Source organism: Triturus cristatus, chromosome 2_1 (genome assembly GCF_964204655.1).
Source record: "Triturus cristatus chromosome 2_1, aTriCri1.1, whole genome shotgun sequence".
NCBI classification, from domain to species: Eukaryota; Metazoa; Chordata; class Amphibia; order Caudata; family Salamandridae; genus Triturus; species Triturus cristatus.
Window position 1 is genome coordinate 240,942,417 of NC_140581.1, and position 20,006 is coordinate 240,962,422.

General features: G+C 45.9%; 1 protein-coding gene across 1 annotated transcript in view; it reads right to left on the bottom strand.

Annotated features, from left to right (window-relative positions):
- LOC146864034 (uncharacterized) overlaps positions 1 to 4,671 on the bottom strand; it is a 39,888-nt gene extending 35,217 nt beyond the window's left edge. The window contains exon 1 of the mRNA XM_085640705.1: positions 3,368 to 4,671. Within this exon, the coding sequence (XP_085496831.1) occupies positions 3,368 to 4,154 (787 nt within the window). The 5' untranslated portion in view covers positions 4,155 to 4,671. The remainder of the gene's footprint in view (positions 1 to 3,367) is intronic.
- Positions 4,672 to 20,006: the final 15,335 nt, after the last annotated feature.

The following is a 20,006-nucleotide window of genomic DNA, read 5'->3' on the forward strand; positions in this document are numbered from 1 at the left end:
AGTGCCTCTATGAACGTGTGTGAGCACGCTAGCCAGTTGCGTCGGGCAAGCACCCCCCTCCTCCACTGCCAGATGCGGCATGTAGGCATGCGGTCTAAACCAATAATAGGCGTACTGGGCCTGAGTGCATAAATAATATATATAAAATCTGGAGCCTCAAACCCTCCAAGCGCATAAGAAAGTATTAACGTGTCCCGGCTGATCCTAGCGGTCCTGCCTCCCCAGACCAGTTTCAGGAGTTGCGTTTTGATGGTGGCAAAGAAGTGCTTGGTTAGGCAGATAGGGATGTTACAGAACATATACAAAAAACGAGGAAGGATAATCATCTTAATGACCGCAACGCGGTACGCCAGAGAAAGCGGTAGATGTATCCATTTATCCACCAGACACACCAGCGCATCATATGCACGACCATCATTTTCCCTTATCACAGTCTCAGGGTCGCGGTGCACCCACACACCAAGATACTTGACAGGATCTTCCATCCAAATGAGCGGGTACTCTAGCGGGGGGGACTGTGTTCTGTGTTAGTGGGATCATGACCGATTTCCCCCAATTAATCGATAATCCTAAAAATAATCCAAATCTAATATATTCATAGAGGATCTGGGAGAGGTATTGTTACGGTTCCCGAATGAAAAGGACCATGTCGTCCACATACATTGAAATGCCGACAGGTCTATGATGAAAGTTGAGTGCAGAGTTCCTGTGGCGCTGGCGCAGTATGCACGCCAATGGTTCTAATGTGATGGCAAATAAAATGGGGGACAGGGGACAACCCTGTCGCGTGCCCCGCTCAATAAGAAAAGGATCAGAGGTGAGACCCCCCACTCGCACCCTCGCCGACGTATCAGTGTATAACACCTTCAGCCATTGCAGTAACACTAAGTTAAAACATATAACTCCACTCAATGGAGTCGAATGCCTTCGCAGCATCAAGCATTACCGCTGCAGCTGGTAGATCAGGATTTAAAACATGAAACATGGTGAATATGGTCCTGAGATTGTGTGAGGTGGACTGCTCGGGTATAAATCCCGACTGGGAGTACTATCCGGGGCATGAGGGGTTGGATCCTAGTGGCCAGAATTTTCGCAAACATTTTTGCATCAAGGTTAATCAGTGAGAGTGGACGGTATGATCCACAGTGCGTGGGGGACTTATCCTTTTTAAGGAGTGTGATGATGAGCGCCTGCCTTAAGGAGGGGTATTTAAATGAAGGGTATACCTAAAATCACTGGGACCTGGGTGTAGAATAGTATAGTAAGAAATGGTCCCAGCATATTCATGAACAATACGAAAAGGACATTTAAATAAACAAGAATTAAACCAAAAAACGAAAGTTACAGTGTTCTTTAATCACACTGAACATACAGTTTCATGTATGCAATTTAAACATTTCAGCAGACAATACTTTACAAAAGAGATCAAATGTGCCCAAGCAGAGAAAGAATGGGAAGGGAAGATGCTGTGAATTAGTGTGGAATCAAGAAAAAATGTGAAAGGGACAGAGTATAGTTCAATTGGCAATCAAATTGACCAGCATGTTACTTCTAATGCCACATATTATATATGGAAATCATCAACGACATATAGAACATTATGTTTATAAGCTGCCATGTAGACTGAAAATCACAGCGCAACATTAATTTGAAACTGTTAGTTTATAGCTTTTTTTACAGTCCTGCTAATTCCCTACTACACCACATGTAACAGCATTTGTGGAGAATCAGACTTTTTCTACATGATAGATTTGACGGCTGGGTCCTCAGCACCGTTTTTATTTCTCCTCTACCTTGACTTTTAGATTAATTCACTCATGGCGATTGAGTAGATGTGATACCCCTCGTTTTGCCGCAGCCTACTTCCCTGGCTGCACACAGAATATAATCCAAGTGATAAGGAATTGATTTCACCCTGGCCAAGTAAGTTTGACGCCGACGTTTGTTGTGTATTGGGACCTCAAATCTTTGAGAGGCCTCTACTAATCAGCCCCTCAAAATTCTTTTAGGTGGCCATCACTCTCACCCCTAACACCGTTGGGCGACTTGTGACCCCTTTTTCTTTGACGATAATCGACGTCTGAGAACCCTGCCACCCAGGCAGCAACGGTAACTTTTTGAAACTTCAATTTGTTTCTTAAGACGTCAGTACAATAAGTTTAGCACTGACACGCTTTATTCTTTTTTTTTTTTTTTTTAAAACCTTTATTCGTATAATTCAGATACACTGCTATTCAGCCGACAACCCGGAGGTTCGGCAGCTCGTCAATCGACACGTGCAGTCATCTATAGCTCTCATGCAGGATAAAAACAAAGGTTCCAATTTTAAAAATGAACACAACAAGCAAGGCAATATACATCATAAGTTCGCGTCAGTTCCCAGCGAGGGGGCGGCCCCATTTCCAACATCAGATCAAGCCACCGATTGAGAGGAGGAGGGAGAAGCAGAGGCGCTAACATTCTAGCGGAGGTGCGTCAGAAAGACCCAAGTCGGAAGCGAGGCTAGGGGGAAAGTTGCTCCTCTAGTGGTTCAGTGGCAGGAGGCAAACATATGTACCCCCTATACTGGTTCCAACCTCCCCATACCTTATGACACGCTTTATTCTTGTTATTATTTACTATAGGTGCCCCTGCACTACTTCACTTCCCACCCACGTCCTGAAGAAGACCCCATTTTGTCAGGTCCAGACGAATACCTACACTAACCAGGGGGTCGAAACGTCGACATAACCTACCCACCAGTTACATCAACAGTGCATGTTGCGCTGTGATTTTCAGTCTACATGGCAGCTTATAAACATAATGTTCTATATGTCGTTGATGATTTCCATATGTAATATGTTGCATTAGAAGTAACATGCTGGTCAATTTGATTGCCAATTGAACTATACTCTGTCCCTTTCACATTTTTTCTTGATTCCACACTAATTCACAGCATCTTCCCTTCCCATTCTTTCTCTGCTTGGGCACATTTGATCTCTTTTGTAAAGTATTGTCTGCTGAAATGTTTAAATTGCATACATGAAACTGTATGTTCAGTGTGATTAAAGAACACTGTAACTTTCGTTTTTTGGTTTAATTCTTGTTTATTTAAATGTCCTTTTCGTATTGTTCATGAATCAGTCATCAATATCTGAGGTTGGGTCAGCCGCCCTCTGACCACGTTGCAGGGATCTGGCAAACTCCACGGTCCGCTTTGGATTCACAAAGATCTTTGCCTTGCTTCCCTCACCTATACGTAATTGGGCAGGTTACAGCATGGCGTAGAGGATTTGCTCCTTCCTTAACAACGTCTTGACCCCCTGAAACTCTTTGCGCGCGGCTTGGACTGTGTCTGTGAAGTCAAGGTAGAAAGATAAGACATTACCCTGGTAGTTGATGGTTCCTTTCTGACGGGTAACACGCAACACCGCGCCACGATCCCTGAAATTCAGCAGGCGCGCAATGATAGGCCTAGGCGGTGCACCAGGTGGTGGGCGTGCTGCTAAGGACCTGTGAGCGCGTTCGACACACAGCATATGTGAGAGATTTTCAGAGCCACAAACTTCACAAAGGAGATTTTCCACATAGTCTTCTAGTTTCCCCACATTTGTGGATTCTGGTAAACCTAAAATGCGCACATTATTGCGCCTCAAGTACGCTTCAATGGCCTCATTTTTGTCGCGGATCAGTGACAGAATTTTTTCCATGTCGGTAGTTTTGGGGGTCACCTGCTGCAGGCCATCCTCAGCGTCTGAGATTCGCTGTTCCGCCTCGCCTATCCTGACCGCCTGTTTGTCCAGTTTAGAGGAGATGTGGTCCATGCAGCCATTCAGTGCCGCTATCTTGCCGTCGATAGACTGCAGGCTGGCTTGTATAGCAGCTAATGTTTTTTCTAGGGCGGTTGGGGCCTGCGCAGCAGTATCAAGCTCTGAATCCGATGCCATGGTCTGCAAAGATTTAGCACCCCTACGCAGTTCAAAGTTCAGGCGGGGTTGATTTTTGTCAGGCTTGCCCATGACGTTTGTCGGGAGGCCCAGAGCGCAGCCGCCCTCGCTCAGGCCGAGATCCCAGCAGCGCTCCCGCAGCGATAGAGGCCGCTCCCCCGTCTCCTCCGCTAGGATCAGCAGGCGCGCAGCACACCAAGCGCCCGCCAGCAGTTCGCTCACCCGCATCGATGTCCTCAGCCGCGGGCCTCCGTCACTGCTCCTCTCAGCGCTGCCGGACACTCAGCTGCGTTTCACCGACCGGCAGGCAGTTATTCCATCAGTCGCGGGGCCGCCATCTTTTTTTTTTTTTTTCATTTGTCAATGATTAGGTAATGCGTAGTACAGTCAAATACATCAAAGCAGTATCAATGCCGCATGCCGCCAATATCAAAATAGTATATCACAGATAAGGTAATTAGTCGTTTCAACTCCTAAGGGCCGTGCATAACATGCATTGATCCATGCAGATAATCAAATAACTTGCGACCTGTACCTCTAACACTTATTACGATGTTACGATCACAATGTATATAGGTCTGTTTCCTTACAAGGATTTATCCCCCCCAAAAATCAGAAGTATGAAACTAGAAGCACATAGAGACAACCGTACGGCACTCACGGTGTGTATATCTAATATGGTCGTTATATAAAGACATTAAAAACATCAGCATTTCGGATATATAATTACAATGTCTTCACAATATCCATGATAGCATCACGGCACAAGTTCTCAATACGGGACTTCAGCTCTCAGAAAACCAAGGCGAGTCACATGCTACGTGCACGTCAAGGCACGCCCGTCTAGATGCACTCTGACGTATGGACACGCCCCCGGTCGCGCTGATCAGCATGCAAAAGCAAGCTTTAAATACAGAAAGCAAACGCTTAATGGGGCGAAAGCCCGGGGACGCAGAACCAAGTAGGTTTTCACACGGGGTAGGACCCTTGACGAAGTGAGTATCTTGCTTGGCCCCATGCGGGATACACCACATACAGGTATGTGGGGACGTTAATGATCAATGCAGATTTACTAAAGGCAGAACGGTGCCTTTTTCTGTTTCTGCCTTTTCTTCCACATATACGCTGAAACGTACTATCAGCAATTTCTCAACACAATGCTCAGAGTTGACTAGAGGGCTACTCCTCCCAATGCGATTCCCTGAGATGAATTACCTCTCCCAAAGCGGGGTAAGGGAGAGAGGAATGTGACAGTTTGAATGAATTTATGGTGAATGATTGTGCAATTGTGTGGTTTGATGCGAGTGTCACGCCGTTTTTGTAACAATTACATGTACACCAGAATGTTAATAAAATCAGAATGCGATGTTTATCGCCACTCCAAAATATACAACACATTATAAAGAGTGGCTGAAAATAACCCTGGTAAAAAGCGTACCAGCCAGGTTACAGAAAAAGATGCCTTGCACTCACCCTCTTGTTGGATGAGCATGGGTGCAGTTTATAAGCACATCACGAATGGAAAACTACGGGCATTACAATAATGTTGTTACGTTATGTTCTCTTTTTCTTCTTTTTTTCCCTGTTATGCAAATGGAGTAAAAAGAAAGTTAACAAGCACAAGAAAAGTCTATCTTTTGTTTATAACAAAGGAGCAGCTATCTGCCCTTTCTTCACGAAATAGGAGTAGCGTAGTATTGACCCTCAGCTCTTACCAGGGAGGGAATCTCTTCTTTTTGTTGCCCTGAAGGAAGCCCTGGACCACTTTTTGGCCATATATTGGACTGAAACTTGTCGGCACTAGGGTCATAGGACCACTAATATCCAATTGCCCCTTTATATGCTTTTATTTTTAATATCCCAGGCATTTCCAAGAATAAACGGATACCAGGAATTGTTTGAGGATTTTTTATCTTTAAGACCCCCTGACCACACCTCGTAAGAGCTCCCTGAAAAAACGGTCGAGCCGACACTGACCTTTAGGAGTCGGGGTGACCCGATGATGAAGCATGACATGACTAGGGTGTGTGAGGGTAATATAAACAAGAGGAATCTTTTCCTTTCCCACATCCTAGTGGGTAATAACGAGGATGCTTCATTATGAACCTTTTGTGATTTAGTGTTTACCACGGGAGGAAGAACTCCCATCAGAGATTTCCTTTCTGCCCTTAGACACAGGAGATGTTAATCTCCTCTTGTTGTCATAGTGTTTCCCTAGATTTCATCATAGCCATACCCTGTTTTGACACTGATTGTGAAGTATAAACAATAATGTCATAACCCAGGTGTTTAAGTAGAGCCCGTCCTTATATGGCAGGTGAGTTTTAGTTACTCCAAATATATGTCGCTTAAAGACTTGCAGTTCTTCTTTGATTAATCGACGTTATCTAGACTGGTTCAACCAGCGGCATTCCAGCACATATATTTCAAACAAAGCATTATATTGTCTTAAACTGACCGATTTAGCCAATCTTTTGCTGACACTGCTCCCTGTAATTTTTTACCATACTTGAGTACCAAAATCAAATCATACTGTCCCCCCAACACCCACCTTCCCCTAACAAAGAAGATATGCACATATAAGAACTCACCCCCTTGTGACCCCTGCAACTCCCGGGGCCTACCATACCGCCATATCTGGGAAAAGGAATCATCCCCCCTTGGCTGTCAATGGAGTTACAACCTTTGGGAGCACTCCACCAGAATCCCCCCATTGTCGACCCTGTCCACCTGCATAAAGTGTCCCCCCATCTCTATACTTCAAATTCCAGAACACCAAAAAAAAGTAGAAAGGAGAAGAGAGAAAAAGAGAAGAAAAAGGGTCAGTACTTGGTTTCAAGTGAGCGTTCAGTTAAACAGAAAAAGAGATTACATCTCCAGCATGTGCCGAGCCCTGAGCCCCCTTAAGAATGTGAAGATACTGGTTGCCACAGACTGAGAGCCTGTGAAGCCTCCAGTTCTGAGTGAAAAAACTGAGAACGGCCATCTTTAATAACTTTGAGGCATGCTGGCTCCTCTAGGCAGACCTGTGCTCTGACTGCCTTCAAGGGGTCTATTAGCTGGCGCAGTTTCCTCCACCTGTCCATTGTGGACTTGCAATAGACATAGATCCCACTACTATAGCTGTTACAGGACGAGCTTTGAAGAGAATTGCTTGGTGAAGGAGAACATTGACTATAAATATAAGCATTGGCCGAGCTTGCAAAGGCTTTTGCTGAACAGATTGCCTTGTTGAACTAGGGAGTCTACGAGCCAGCTGAATTTGTGAATCGAGGTCCGAGTCTGGAAATGCCTGCTGAAATAAACTGACAACAAAGGCCATAGGATCGCCTCCTTCCTTCCCTTGTGGTATGCCGAAGACCCTTACATTGTTTTGCCGTTGCCTGGTTTCCAAGTCTTTGACTTTTCTTTGGACCAACATCAACTGGCTTTCTTGCATTCTGATTGATTTTGCTGTAATTGAACTGACTTCCTTAGCCCCGGCGACCTGCTGTTGAAGCTCTACTACTTCTGAAGATAGCACTGCAACTTTACTCGATACTTCTGTTAGTGATTGCTGTAGCACCATACTATCCATTCTGGCTTGCGGATAAAGTTCCTGTGCCTCCATACGTTGCAGCTGCAAGAATAAGAGGATTGTAGACACAGAAGGTTATTTCGCATCAGATACATTTACCCAGTCCAGAGTGTTAACATCCATTACTGGCGCTGAGTAACACCAAGATGACATACTGCCCGGGGAATTGACGGACCCCACCTAGCTTTCTCACGGAACTGGGTTGGGAGAGTCATTAAAGTTAGAGTTTACCGTTAAGAATGATAACCTGTCCCCACCACAGGTAAAAAATGTTGGACTGGATAGCAGGACTGAGTCTGGGCAACCAAGGTGTTATGGCTATTACCTCACCTTTAGTTGTAACCCATTTTTGTAGTGGGATATCCTTGGAGCTTCCATTGGAGTGATTTGTGGCCAGGTTACTGCCATCATCACAGTTATACCCCCGGTAGATTTCTAAGGATGAACTCGCTTCTCAACGATTTTGCTTTGCTCTGTTTTTTGCCTGAAGTCTCCCCAGCCTTGTTATGAGTGCTCTCAGGATTGGATGTCAACTTCAGAGAGTCGCTAAATATCCCTTGCTCAGTTCCGGCGCAAGCAGCTAACACCACGCCTGATGTAACAATATAACCTGATGTTGCACCAGGGTTCCTTAAGGTTAACCCCCATTAAAGCACCAATGTTCCTTTTAGATTGGCACCTTCTGAACCAGCATCTACCGGTACGGATGTGTCGGTTTCAATTAGCATTTTCCTCTCCACACAGCATATATTCTTCAAGACAGGCCACCAAGTGTTCCCCTCCAAGAGAAACACCCTGCCAAGCTACCCATGGATGTGTCCACTTGGCAAGGCGCAATCACTTTCTCAACGGGCTGATAGCACCCCCATGAGTTGTTGCCGATGCTGATGCCAAAGTACAATCGGTTGATACTCCCGATACTGCTGTGGTAGCTAAGGCACGGCCCTCCACTCTGAGCTGTTGTACGCAAAGGAGCCATTGTGAACCAGGCTTCAACAAGCCGAAGACGAAACTGCAAGGGCTGGTCAGCCACCTCGCCACTCTGAACTGCACTAGATGCTTGAGAGGGATCAAGATAAGCCAACACCACATCACGTAAGTTGGACACCCTCAACTCAATACTTGAATGTCACATTTACTAATAAACTATCCATTTTAAGATTGGCTGTTCCGTGATGGGAGGGGGGATGCCAGAGTCAGTCATGTCAAGCGGGCAGGGGATGGCACAGGAGCAATCCTGCATATGCGCTCACCACATCAGAGCTTAACTTAAGAAAAAAAATCACTGCATGTTGATACCCCATACGCTGCTGCTGAATGGGGAATAAAAAATACAATCAGAGCTCAAGTGGTTGAATCTGTCCTGCAAACCAGGGTCATTACTTAATGGAGTTGTCTTACAATGTAAGGCCGATTTCCGTGTTTTCATTCAGACATATTTAAGGTTATGACGAGGGCATTGTGTAGATAAATTATTTCTCAGAATACAATTAGTGTCTTTCATGAGATGCTAAGGCGTTCTAAGGCCCACTTCTATCTCTGTAGTGACCTTTGTGTATTTGCAAACACTACAACTCGCATGGAAAATGTCCGTCAACCAGGGTGACCCCCCCCCCCCCCTAGAGTATTGGAAACAATTTGAGGTTTCTGTTTTAAAGGGCCGGTGTGGAGAAACAAATGTCTTACGTTATTTCATTTAAAAGAGAATAAAGACTTTTCCTTAAGCAGTTAGACTGTGTTCTCCATACAAAACAAACCACTTCTTGATTTAGATGGTGCCCTTGCTGGACACTCTGGATTATCATCCTCTCAGGCTTCCTGGAGTTGTAAATAAAACTGCTCTGATGACGTCATTGAAAACAGACACAGACGGAAAACACGTAGGGCCTCATTTACAAGGCCCTAGCTGCACTTTTGCACTACCGGATAGTCACTTTTTTTACGCTCCGGTGGTGCAATGTGGCGCATCATATTTAAAAGGCCACGCAAAACCACCCGGCCGACCCCAATGAGGCCTATTCGGTCTTCTCTAACTGAATCAATGAGCCCTTGCATAGCCTAATCCCATCTAAATTTTCCATGAATTGTCAATCTAAATCTAACCCATGGTACAATACTAAATTAGCTGCCTTACGTAAGATCTGTAAAAAGCTGGAGAGAACTTGGAGACGGGACTTTGATCCGACCTCCAAGGATCTCTACCGTGCTGCCGCAAGGAGATACCACAGGGCCATCCAAGTTGAGCGCACAGCATTCTATGCCGAGCAAATCAGCAAGAGCACCAACCCGTCCAAGAGCATTTTTTCGATAGTCTTAGATCTCAAAACCCAGAAAGACGTCGCAGGTCCTCTGATTACATCTGACCGGCAGTGTGATAAGCTGGCAGCCTTCTTTGTCAGGAAGGTAGAAGACATTTATAAAAGCTTCCCTATGGTCCAGATAGGCCCCCTTGAGACATCTTGCAATCATACCAATGGTATTCTTGAGGCTTTCCCCCCTATTACTCAAGATGTTCTATTCAAACTCTGTTCTAAAGTCAAGTCGGGCTCTCCTGTTGATCCTCTGAAGCCCGACCAATTCCGGAAAATTCTACCCACTATCATACTTTAGTTGGAACAGGTGATCAATGGGTCACTTGGCGAGCGGTCGTGCCTATGGCTTGGAAATAGGCCAGGGTAATACCGCTGCTCAAAAAACCGTCCTTAGACCCAAAAAACCCAGAAAACTTTCGGCCTATCTCCTTCCTACCTTGGACTGCGAAGATTACGGAGGCCTACGTTAATTTTCTTCTCACGGAATTTCTCACTTCTAACCATAGGCTCGACCCATCTCTAAATGGTTTCCGCCCCGGCCACCGCACCGAGTCAGCGCTTCTGACCGTGTCTGAACATCTTTAAAAAGCCTTAGACGTGGGGCAAACATCGGCACTGATCCTTTTGGATCTTAGTGCTGCGTTTGACACGGTGTCACACGCCATTTTGCTAAGTCGTCTGGCGGAGGCTGAAGTCACTGGCTCAGCATTGAAGTGGCTGGCATTTTTCCTCACGGACAGGACGTTTCAGGTGATTGCCCCACCTTTTGCTTACAGCACTCTCCCTATAGGTCATGGGGTTCCACAGGGCTCATCCCTGAGCCCTCTGCTTTTTAATCTTTATGTTCAACCTCTGGCCAGAGTAGCCAAGAGCAGAGGGCTGACCATGGTCTCTTATGCCGACGACACACAGTTGGTGATGGCTTTCTTGAGCGACCCCGAGCGGGTCGCCATGAAATTTCAGGGTGATCTCGTGGCAGTCGCCGAGTGGATGACCACCAACTGTCTCCAACTGAATGCCAACAAGTCGGAGGTGTTGTTGGTGGGAAAGAACCATGACCGTTGGAACGAGCTCTGGTGGCCAAAGAGTCTAGGCACTGCCCCTGCCCCTGCGCCTGCAGTGAAGAACTTAGGGGTTTGGATGGACGCTTCACTTAACTTTCAGACTCAAACTAAAAAGGTGGCGGGAACCTGCTTTGGTCTGTTGCGCAGACTCAAACCCATCCTGGGCTTCTTTGATGACCCTACTAGGCAGATCATCATCCAGGCTCTGATCATTACAAGACTTGACTACGCCAGTTCCTTGTATCTGGGAGTCAACAAGTCAGAAATACAAAGGCTACAGAGAGTCCAGAATGTGGCCGCAAGATCTCTTCTCGGTCTGCGCAGAGCCTGCTCAGTGACAAGTCTCCACTGGTTGCCTGTGGCTAGGCAAATCGAGTTCAAGACACTTTGTATAGCCTTTGAAATCCTGAAATTGGCATCTCCGGAAATCTTGACTGACCTACTTCTACCCTGCACCCCCACGCGTCCGCTCCGTTCTATGGGACAATGCCTGGTAGTGGTCCCCCGCGTGAGAAGAGTTCGCGCCGGAGGCCGTTCCTTTCAGAATAGAGCTGCCATCCTTTGGAATTCTTTGCCGGCCCACATCCGGGGGCTCACTAATCACCTCCAATTCCGGAAAGCCATTAAAACTTTTCTCTTCCCCTTTCCGTAGGCCTTCCTGTGCCCTTCCGTGCGTGGCCATTTCTCTGCTGTTCAGCGCCAGGGCACCTCTTTGCTGGGGCAGCTGTCACGCTATACAAAACTCATAACATAACATAACATGGCCTTATAAATATGTGCCACTTCCACACAGCGTGCTGCATTCTGTTGCATGCATAGAAAGAGGAAAATGCCAGCAATTATTGTTTTTGTGCAGTAAGGTGCCCCTTCCTGCACAAAAACAATAATCCCAGCAACGCAGGCACCCTTGCAACATCACACAAGGATGTCTGCATTTGTGCACGGCTGCTGTTTGTGGACTGGCAAGAAGGACGGGACGGCTCTGTATCTTGTAGATATGGCACATTCCTGCCCTTTTCGTTTGAGGCACAGCAGCGCAGGACGAAGGCCTGCTACGCTGCCACGGGTCAAAAGTTTGTAAATGAGGCCCTCATTTAAAATCATGACAATGATATTGCCTATATCCTTAATTTCTAGTGCATCCAAACACCAAATAATAACTAGTGGTCCCAGTGCAGAATGTGAAGAGGGTACTCTCAGTCTCCAATGTCTCACAAATATTCATTGGGATTGGGTGGAATGGGCACCTCTGAAAAATGTTGGGGTCTTTGAAGGGTTGGACACTCCCTCATACTGCAGGGCCTCCAGGAGTCTGTGTTAGACCCACCCCTGAGTAACAGGCCCATTTATTTACCAGTGCATAGGAGGATATAGTAAAAACTGCATGACAACATGCACCTATGTATGTGGGGTTGGTATTGTTCAGAGGAGCTAGACCCTTATTTCTATGATCTGGTAGCCTAATAGACATTGTCAAATGTCCAAGAACTTTCTTGCCTCCTATTCAAAAAAGCTATTCTGGGAAATAGCCTTAGTAGTGCCACAGACCATCCACTTGCCCCTTGACAAGCAGCTCGTTCTGTGCCTCCATATGGAAATCTTATGTTTTCAGCGAACTCTCCTTGTGCTGTCCCTTTCAGCTACACATAGTGGAACACCGGACCTCAGGTACTGCCAACCTTGTAAGAAAGTGGCTTATTGATTTGGGTGGATGATAGTCCATCACAAGTCACTAACCTGTTAGGTAGACAAAGATTTCAATATTTTAAACCTGCGTTCATCCCCTGCTAGCTAGCGAACTGAGCAGACAGGCTTAGCATCATGAAAATTAGTTATGCATTTATAATTAGCGAAACAATTAAAACATTTAAAAATCCTACACCAATTTATAAAAATATAGAGCACGAAGATGTAAAAAATGTAATAAAGGGAACCGGATGTAGAGGTTTTTAAAGATTTAGGGGAAAATAATGTGTGAATCAGTAATGACTGTTTGAGGTTGACTGCAAACTAGGCAAGATTTCAGGCTGACCACAATGAAGCAAGGATCCAAGCACATCCCTGTCAAAGATTTTACCTTCCGACTTAGGGCCTAACTTACAGTTCTGTGGTTGGGGCAATCCTGAAGCTGTATCTGATGAAATCGCATTGAAATCAGATACCCTCACCATGAAGTACCGCTGAAGTTCTGGAGGTCTTGGAAGTCCAAAAAGTTCTGAAGTCCCACCCTTTCAGAGTTTCTGGAGAAGCTCTTCTTGGTCAATTCTAAAGCTTTTAGGACCCTAGTGACACTACTTTGAGGGCCATGACGTACGCCAGTTAAGGTCACCATCTGAGTCCAGTCCGGTTCCAGTTGCTACTGGTCAGCTGGGCACTTTAGAAACATGTCTAATGCATCTTGTTGTGTTCCTGTAGCCACACAAGTGGTCAGTCATTGACCCATGGAATCCACTTCTGGGGTAAAGCAAAAAATAGGGGTGACCATGTAAAAATGGCCATTTTCTCACACTTCTAAACCAGAAGCCAAATGAATGAATGAAATTATATTTATACAGCGCGTAGCTACCCGGAGGCCTCCTAGCGCTTAAAGACGGCGATTGGAGCAAAAAAGAAAGGGTTACTGGAAAGCTGAGGGAAAGAGGTAGGTTTTAAGGTGTTTGCGGAAGAGACCAATGTTGGGTTCGTTACGGAGCGTGAGGGGGAGAGTGTTCCACAGATTGGAAGCATTCAGAATGAAGGACCGTCCGCCCCATTTTGCTCTACGGACTTTTGGGGGCGCGGTAAGGAAGGTGTTACTGGACCGAAGGGCCCTAGTCGGTTGGTAAGGTACGATCAAGGATTGAAGAATTTGTGGGCCATGTTTCCAGAAAGCTTTGTGTGCCAGACACATGGCCTTAAACTGGATCCTAGCACGGATGGGCAGCCAGTGTAGGGACCTCAGGGCGGGTTTGGCTGACTGTCTGCGAGGGATCTGTGCCAGGTGACGTGCCTCACAGTTTTGGATCACCTGTAGTTTATTTAATGTGGATTGGGGAGCGCCAAGATAGAGTGCGTTCCCGTAGTCTAGGCGGGATAAGATTAGTGCTTGGACCATGATTCTCCTGGCTTGAAAGGGAAGTAGGGGGAGAATTTTTCTGATCAGGCGTAACAGACCGAAACATGTGGCTGAGAGCTTTGTGGTCTGATAGTTGTAGCTGAGAGTATTATCAAGCCAAATGCCTAGACTTTTGATTTGGTGCTTTGGAGGTGGCAAAGGTCCCATGCAAGGGGGCCAAGTGATGGGGGAAGAGGGCGAGGGTGACTTTCCCAGGAACATGAGTTCAGATTTTTCCCCATTTAATTTGAGGTGTGAACGGTGCATCCAATGTGCGACTGCCTCTAGGCAGAGGCGAAGAGTGTCCGATGAGCCCTCCGGATGGTTAAGGGCCACCACTAGCTAGGTATCATCGGCATAGGTGATTATTTTGATGCCGAAGGGAAGTACTACCTCAGCTAGGGGGGCCATATAAGAATTAAAGAGGGTGGGACTAAGAGAGGATCCCTGGGGGACCCCGCACTTAAGAGGCCATTGCTTGGAGGTGGTTGTCCCTTCAAATACCTGATAACAGCGGTCCTCTAAGAAGGATTGAAACCAGGTATGAGCATTTTTCCCGATCCCCAGATTGGATAGCCTATCGAGCAGAATGTTGTGGTTAACAGTGTCGAAGGCGGCACTGAGGTCGAGCAGAATGATAGCTGCTGATCCGCCCTGGTCAAGAAGTTTCCTGGCCTCTTCCGTAACAGCCAGTAGTGCAGTTTCTGTACCTAGCTGAGGACGGAAGCCTGTTTGGGAGATATGCAGTAAGTTGTTAGATTCAAGGTAATTAACTAAAGTGGAGTTGATGTGGCGTTCGGTCAATTTCCTCAGCCAAGGAAGAAGGGAAATGGGTCGATAATTGGCCAGGTTTGAGGGGTCCAGATTAGGTTTTTTCAAAAGCGCTCTGACCTGGGCGCATTTCCACGCGCGGGGAACTCTACCAGAGATGATAGAAGAGTTCAGTATATTCAAGATGACCGGGCCAACCATGTGTAAGACCAGGGCTAATTGCTGAGGGGGGGCAGGGTCAATAGGGGAGCCAGATGTAACACTGGAGCAAAGAGTGTCCAGAGTTTTAGCGTCAAGCAGGGGAAAATTCTCCAAGGTTTTTGACGACTTTAAACTAGGACTGGGGTCTGAAAAGTCGGACACATAGGGCGAGAATGACTGGCAAATGATCTGAATTTTTTGGTTAAAAAATTCTGCCAGCTTGTTGCAGTGGAGGGCGTGGTCCTTGATTTTAAGAGGTTCCGTAGGAACGGATGAGAGGGATTTGGCAATTTTGAAAATTTCCCTGGGAGCAGAGGCGGTGGCATTGATCTTCTCCGCATAGAAGCGTGTTTTGGTGGATTTGATCTCTGATTTATAATGTTTTATTGCTTCTTTATAATCATGTTTCCTGTCAGCCTCATAGTTCTGTCTCCAGCTTCTTTCTAGGCGTCTACATGATTGCTTTATTTTCCTCAGACTAGGGGTGTATCAAGACGCCGATTTCTCCCTGACTTTTTTTTGGGCTGGAACCTTAGGCAGGAATGAATCTAGCGAGTTACAGATCCAAGAATTAAATTTATCATTCGCTAGCTCAGGGTTGGGGTCATGGGTGGGTTTGCTGATGGCTAATTTAGTGGACCAAGTAGTGGTCGAGAGCTTAGCCCAATGTCTCTGCAAAGTGTTTATCGGTGGCTGGGGGGGGGTGGAATTCGCGGGCTCCCAGACCATAGGCACTAAGAAGTGGTCAGACCACGGGAGTGGGATGGGAGTAGCCACATACAGATTATGTACATTGCTAAAAACAGGGTCAAGTAGGTGGCCTTTATCGTGGGTTGGACACAGACTCTTTTGAATAATTTGTAAGGCAGAGAGGCCAGTAGCCAGCTCTATAGTAGTCGGGTTAGAGACATCGTCCAGATGAATGTTTAGGTCACCGAGCACGGTAAAATTAGAGAGATTTATAGCCCGTTCTGCCACAAATGATGGGAGGGACGAGAGAAATTGACCCAAGGGGCCGGGAGGTCGGTAGATCAGAAGGCCGGAAAAGGTGCATATAGGGGAGAATTCCAAGGCGAACTGCATGCTTTCGCAGTCGGGAAGGCCGTCTGAGGGTAAGTTGCGGCAGCTTAAAAATGCTTTATATATTATAGCTAAGCCTCCGCCTTTGGCGGTTTTCCGGTCCAACCTGCAAATACGGTAGTCCGGGGGAAGAGTCTGGACAATATCCGGTGCAGAGTTGTTGTGGAGCCAGGTTTCAGTTAAAAATAAGACGTCAGGTTGACGGTCTTCTAGAAGAAGATGGAGTTCTGTGGAATGTCTGGGCAAGGAGCAGCAGTTTAGCAAAAGTATCGTGAGAGGTGGGGTGGGCGTGTGTAATTTTTTGAGAGGGGATAGCAGTGAAAAGTGACAGGAGGAACAGGTGTACTGAGTGGCAGGATTAATAGAGTGGGCGCACTTAACGGGTGTGGGGCCCCTAAGAGCTTTAAGACGATGTCCACTATAACGGATACTGGGGTTGCCACCGTCAAGGGTTCTGGCCCCTGGTCCCGGTCGGTCGCGGACGGGCGCAGACGCGCTTGCCCTTGGCGCGCCTTCGGCGCGCCGTCGGCGCGCCCGCTGCGTGCGTCCGCTGCGCGACTGGGAGTGCATCTAGATAAGTGCCGGGTCAGCGCGAGCGAGGAGCGCTGATTGGCTGACTGTGGAACCGGAAGTAACCTGCCTAAGGAGTGTCTCCGGCCAGCCCTCCGCTCAATGGCACAAGCCAAGTCGGAACTGGGCTTCGGAGCACTCTGTGCAGGAGGTGAGTTAAAGTGCGCAGAGCAAGGCACACGAATAACAATTTAGCAGCACAGTGAATGATACGCATTAAAATAGTTAAAAACGGCCCATATGGGGTAGATTCTGAGTATTAAAAAGAAAGATCAGTTACAACAGCTAGCGGCAGCACCTCTTCAGTTCAGGCTCTGCGCGCGTAAATACAATGTAGTCATATACCACTACTGACAATATCTGTGGATGTTAAATGTCTCTCATGCAGTCTCAAGGACTTTTCAACTCTCTAACCTTTGCCTCGCCTGGATTACTCCAGTTAGGCGTTGTGTGCTATATTAATTCATGCTTGACATCATTGGGGAATTGAAGATCAATTCTTTAAGGAAGGTAACTGAATCCACGAGACAATTAAGGAACATTGAGGAACACCTTGAACACTGTTGTAAGAGTTACATAAATTGAGAGATTGGAACATAATTAAACATTTGTTAACATTTGTGCATGCTTTGTAAATCTCTAAACTGACAATACATGTATGCAGTGACAAGAGAACTTCCATTGTTACCTCACAAAAGAATGCAAATTCAACCGTCTGTCAGTGTCCTAAAGACCTTTAGCGTTATTGGCAAAACAATCAGTTCTAGAGTTCTGTTCTCTAAACACACTAGTTTAAAGTTTCTTTTCCAAAACTGTCAACTTCCAGAAAATTTCGCTTTAATTTGGTTGTCCTCAGCAACTCGCAAGAAGATAAATTCCACAACACAAATCATGAAACCCTAGAGCAAGGGCCCTGGCTGCATCACCATAGCAACTCGATTGCTTAGCAACAATCCCATGGAAAGTTATATCTAGTAATCCAAGATGGCCCCTGTCATCTGCAAACAACTTGAGAGTTCAGGAATTCTAGAACTTGTAGTTCAAAGACAAGATAAGTGTGTAGCTTTCTTCCAGAGAGAGCATCCACTCTGCACATACCAACATCCCTTCCTTGGTTACCTTGGCACACGCAGGCCCTGTTCATGGCACCCCGCACCAGCTGAAAACATAAAACTCAAGCCTTGCCTCTTGACCCACATCCTGACAGCTTAGAGGACAAAAGAGTGCTTAAGATGTGTATGAAGTATGACTTTAGATTTGAGGCAGCTGAACATTTTAAGATGTGTATTGATGTAAAATCAATAGATTTTATTGTTAATTCAATGCTAAAAGGACATTTGTTGTTTACATCTAATATTCAAACAAATATTCTGATAACTATAGCCAATAAATAAAACAATGCTGTATTCACATAAAACATTGGTGGTGTAAAGAATTTGTGGGATGAGTGTAAAAAAAATTCAACAATAACATACAATATTTTATCCAGTTCTTGTATAGAATACCATGCTTCCCTGTTCTTTGCAATATAAAGGTGTTATTGTGGTTACTCTCTAAGGTATCCTTGCTGCTACTTTGTTTACTATGCTTCATCAAAGTCTTAAACATTAACTGGGAGAGTAGTAAATTACAATTAAAGGTCAAGCAGCTAGATAACTAGGATAAATGTCTTAATGTGCACCTATTCTCAAGGTCACGTTGAGACTCTCCTTAGGCAGACCGCAATGAAGCGAGGATCGGATACACCAAGCAGGCATGTCCCTGTCTAAAGGGCCTATTACGATGGTGGACAGACTGGAGTCCGTCCGCCATTATGGTGGTGACCAGGACCATCCGCAATACATGCGGCGGTCACGCCACCCAATTAGGATGCGACCGCCACTATGGTGGTCGCATTTTGCACTCTAACATTGCGGTGGGTGCTGCTGACTGCAGCACCCGCTGCACTGTTCAAAATGCATGTTGTGCATTTCCCTGCACTATGTGGCAGGCTCCACACGGTGTCTGACACTTGGTGCAGTGAAATATAGTGGGGTACCATGTTTACCCCCCCAGTGCACAAACACCACCCGCAGACACAAGGGGGGCCGGCTACAGGCCCCCAAAACCAATCCCCGCCAGCCTTTCAATGGTGGTGTACCCGCCACGGAAAGGCTGGCTCAAGACAGCATACTTATTTGGCGTTAGGTGCCTGCTAGGCACCGCCACCATTTTATGGATGCAGACCGCTCTGCCAAGCAATCGTAACGATTGCGTTTGGCGGTTCAGTGGCGGACGGTCTTTGCGTCCGCCATGGTCGCAGTCTGGATCCCCCACCATCGTAATGTGGCGGAGGGGAAATCTCGGTCCGATGGCGGAAAGCCCGCCATCGCACGGCTGGCGGTGGCGGTCCTACCGCCATCATAATGACCCCCTAATATTTTACCTTCTGATTTACAGCCTGACTTAGAGTTCTGCGGCCGCGGCAGTGCTAAAGCTGTATCTGATAAAATTGCATTGAAATCAGATATCTTTGCAATGAGGTCCCGCTGAAGCTCTGGAGTAAGTGGCTCACAGTTCACCTATTGCACGTGGCACTAGTTGACCAAATAACTGAACTTATACCAACTGGCTACTATGCACAACACCATTCCAATGTGGCCACCCAATATAATGTGTACTGATTGGACATCTTGGAATGGTATTGTGTACAGCCTATCATTGCCTTTCTGTTCCATGATAGGGAAATCATTTTTTCTAATCGTAGCACCCATGCTAGAACTTTAAAACAATGATAATGCATTATACCATTCACAGGCTTCCACTTACGGCTAAGTTTATTTTTTTATTTATTTTTATTGCATGCATATGCCTGCCATGTACAGGTAGCATACTGTTTTCATTTATCTCCTTTCATTCTTTTAATTTATCGTGCAAATGCCTTGTTGAGTTTGTCCGTGAGTTCTATTGTGGATGAATAAGTGCGTAGGTGTAAGAATATGTCAGTCGGTGGTGGAACAGATGGATGAGTGAGAGAATACATATATCATGAGCTATTTAATGCATAAGCAAACCTACCATCATTGCCAATTTTTGTTGATAATTATGGTTATTTGTATTCCAGTTGCTCCATTTCCATCCCTCAATATCTTGGGAGTAACTGGAAAATTCAATCTTACTATTTTCAAATATCTTTCATCTGAACATTAACTAATGTCAATTTAAATTTTATTGTTTAGTTAATAAAAACTATAACAATCTGTGTGCAGAAAGCATAAGTAACGACGCCCATCCAAATATAACTATTAGAAAAATAATACATATTTACTGCCATTAAACTTGTTTCTAAAACTCTGAGTGAATGCTGTGACAAGCAGGGTGTAACGTTGGTTTTAGTAAAACCTTTTGAGTTACTAAAAACTGTGACGAGAG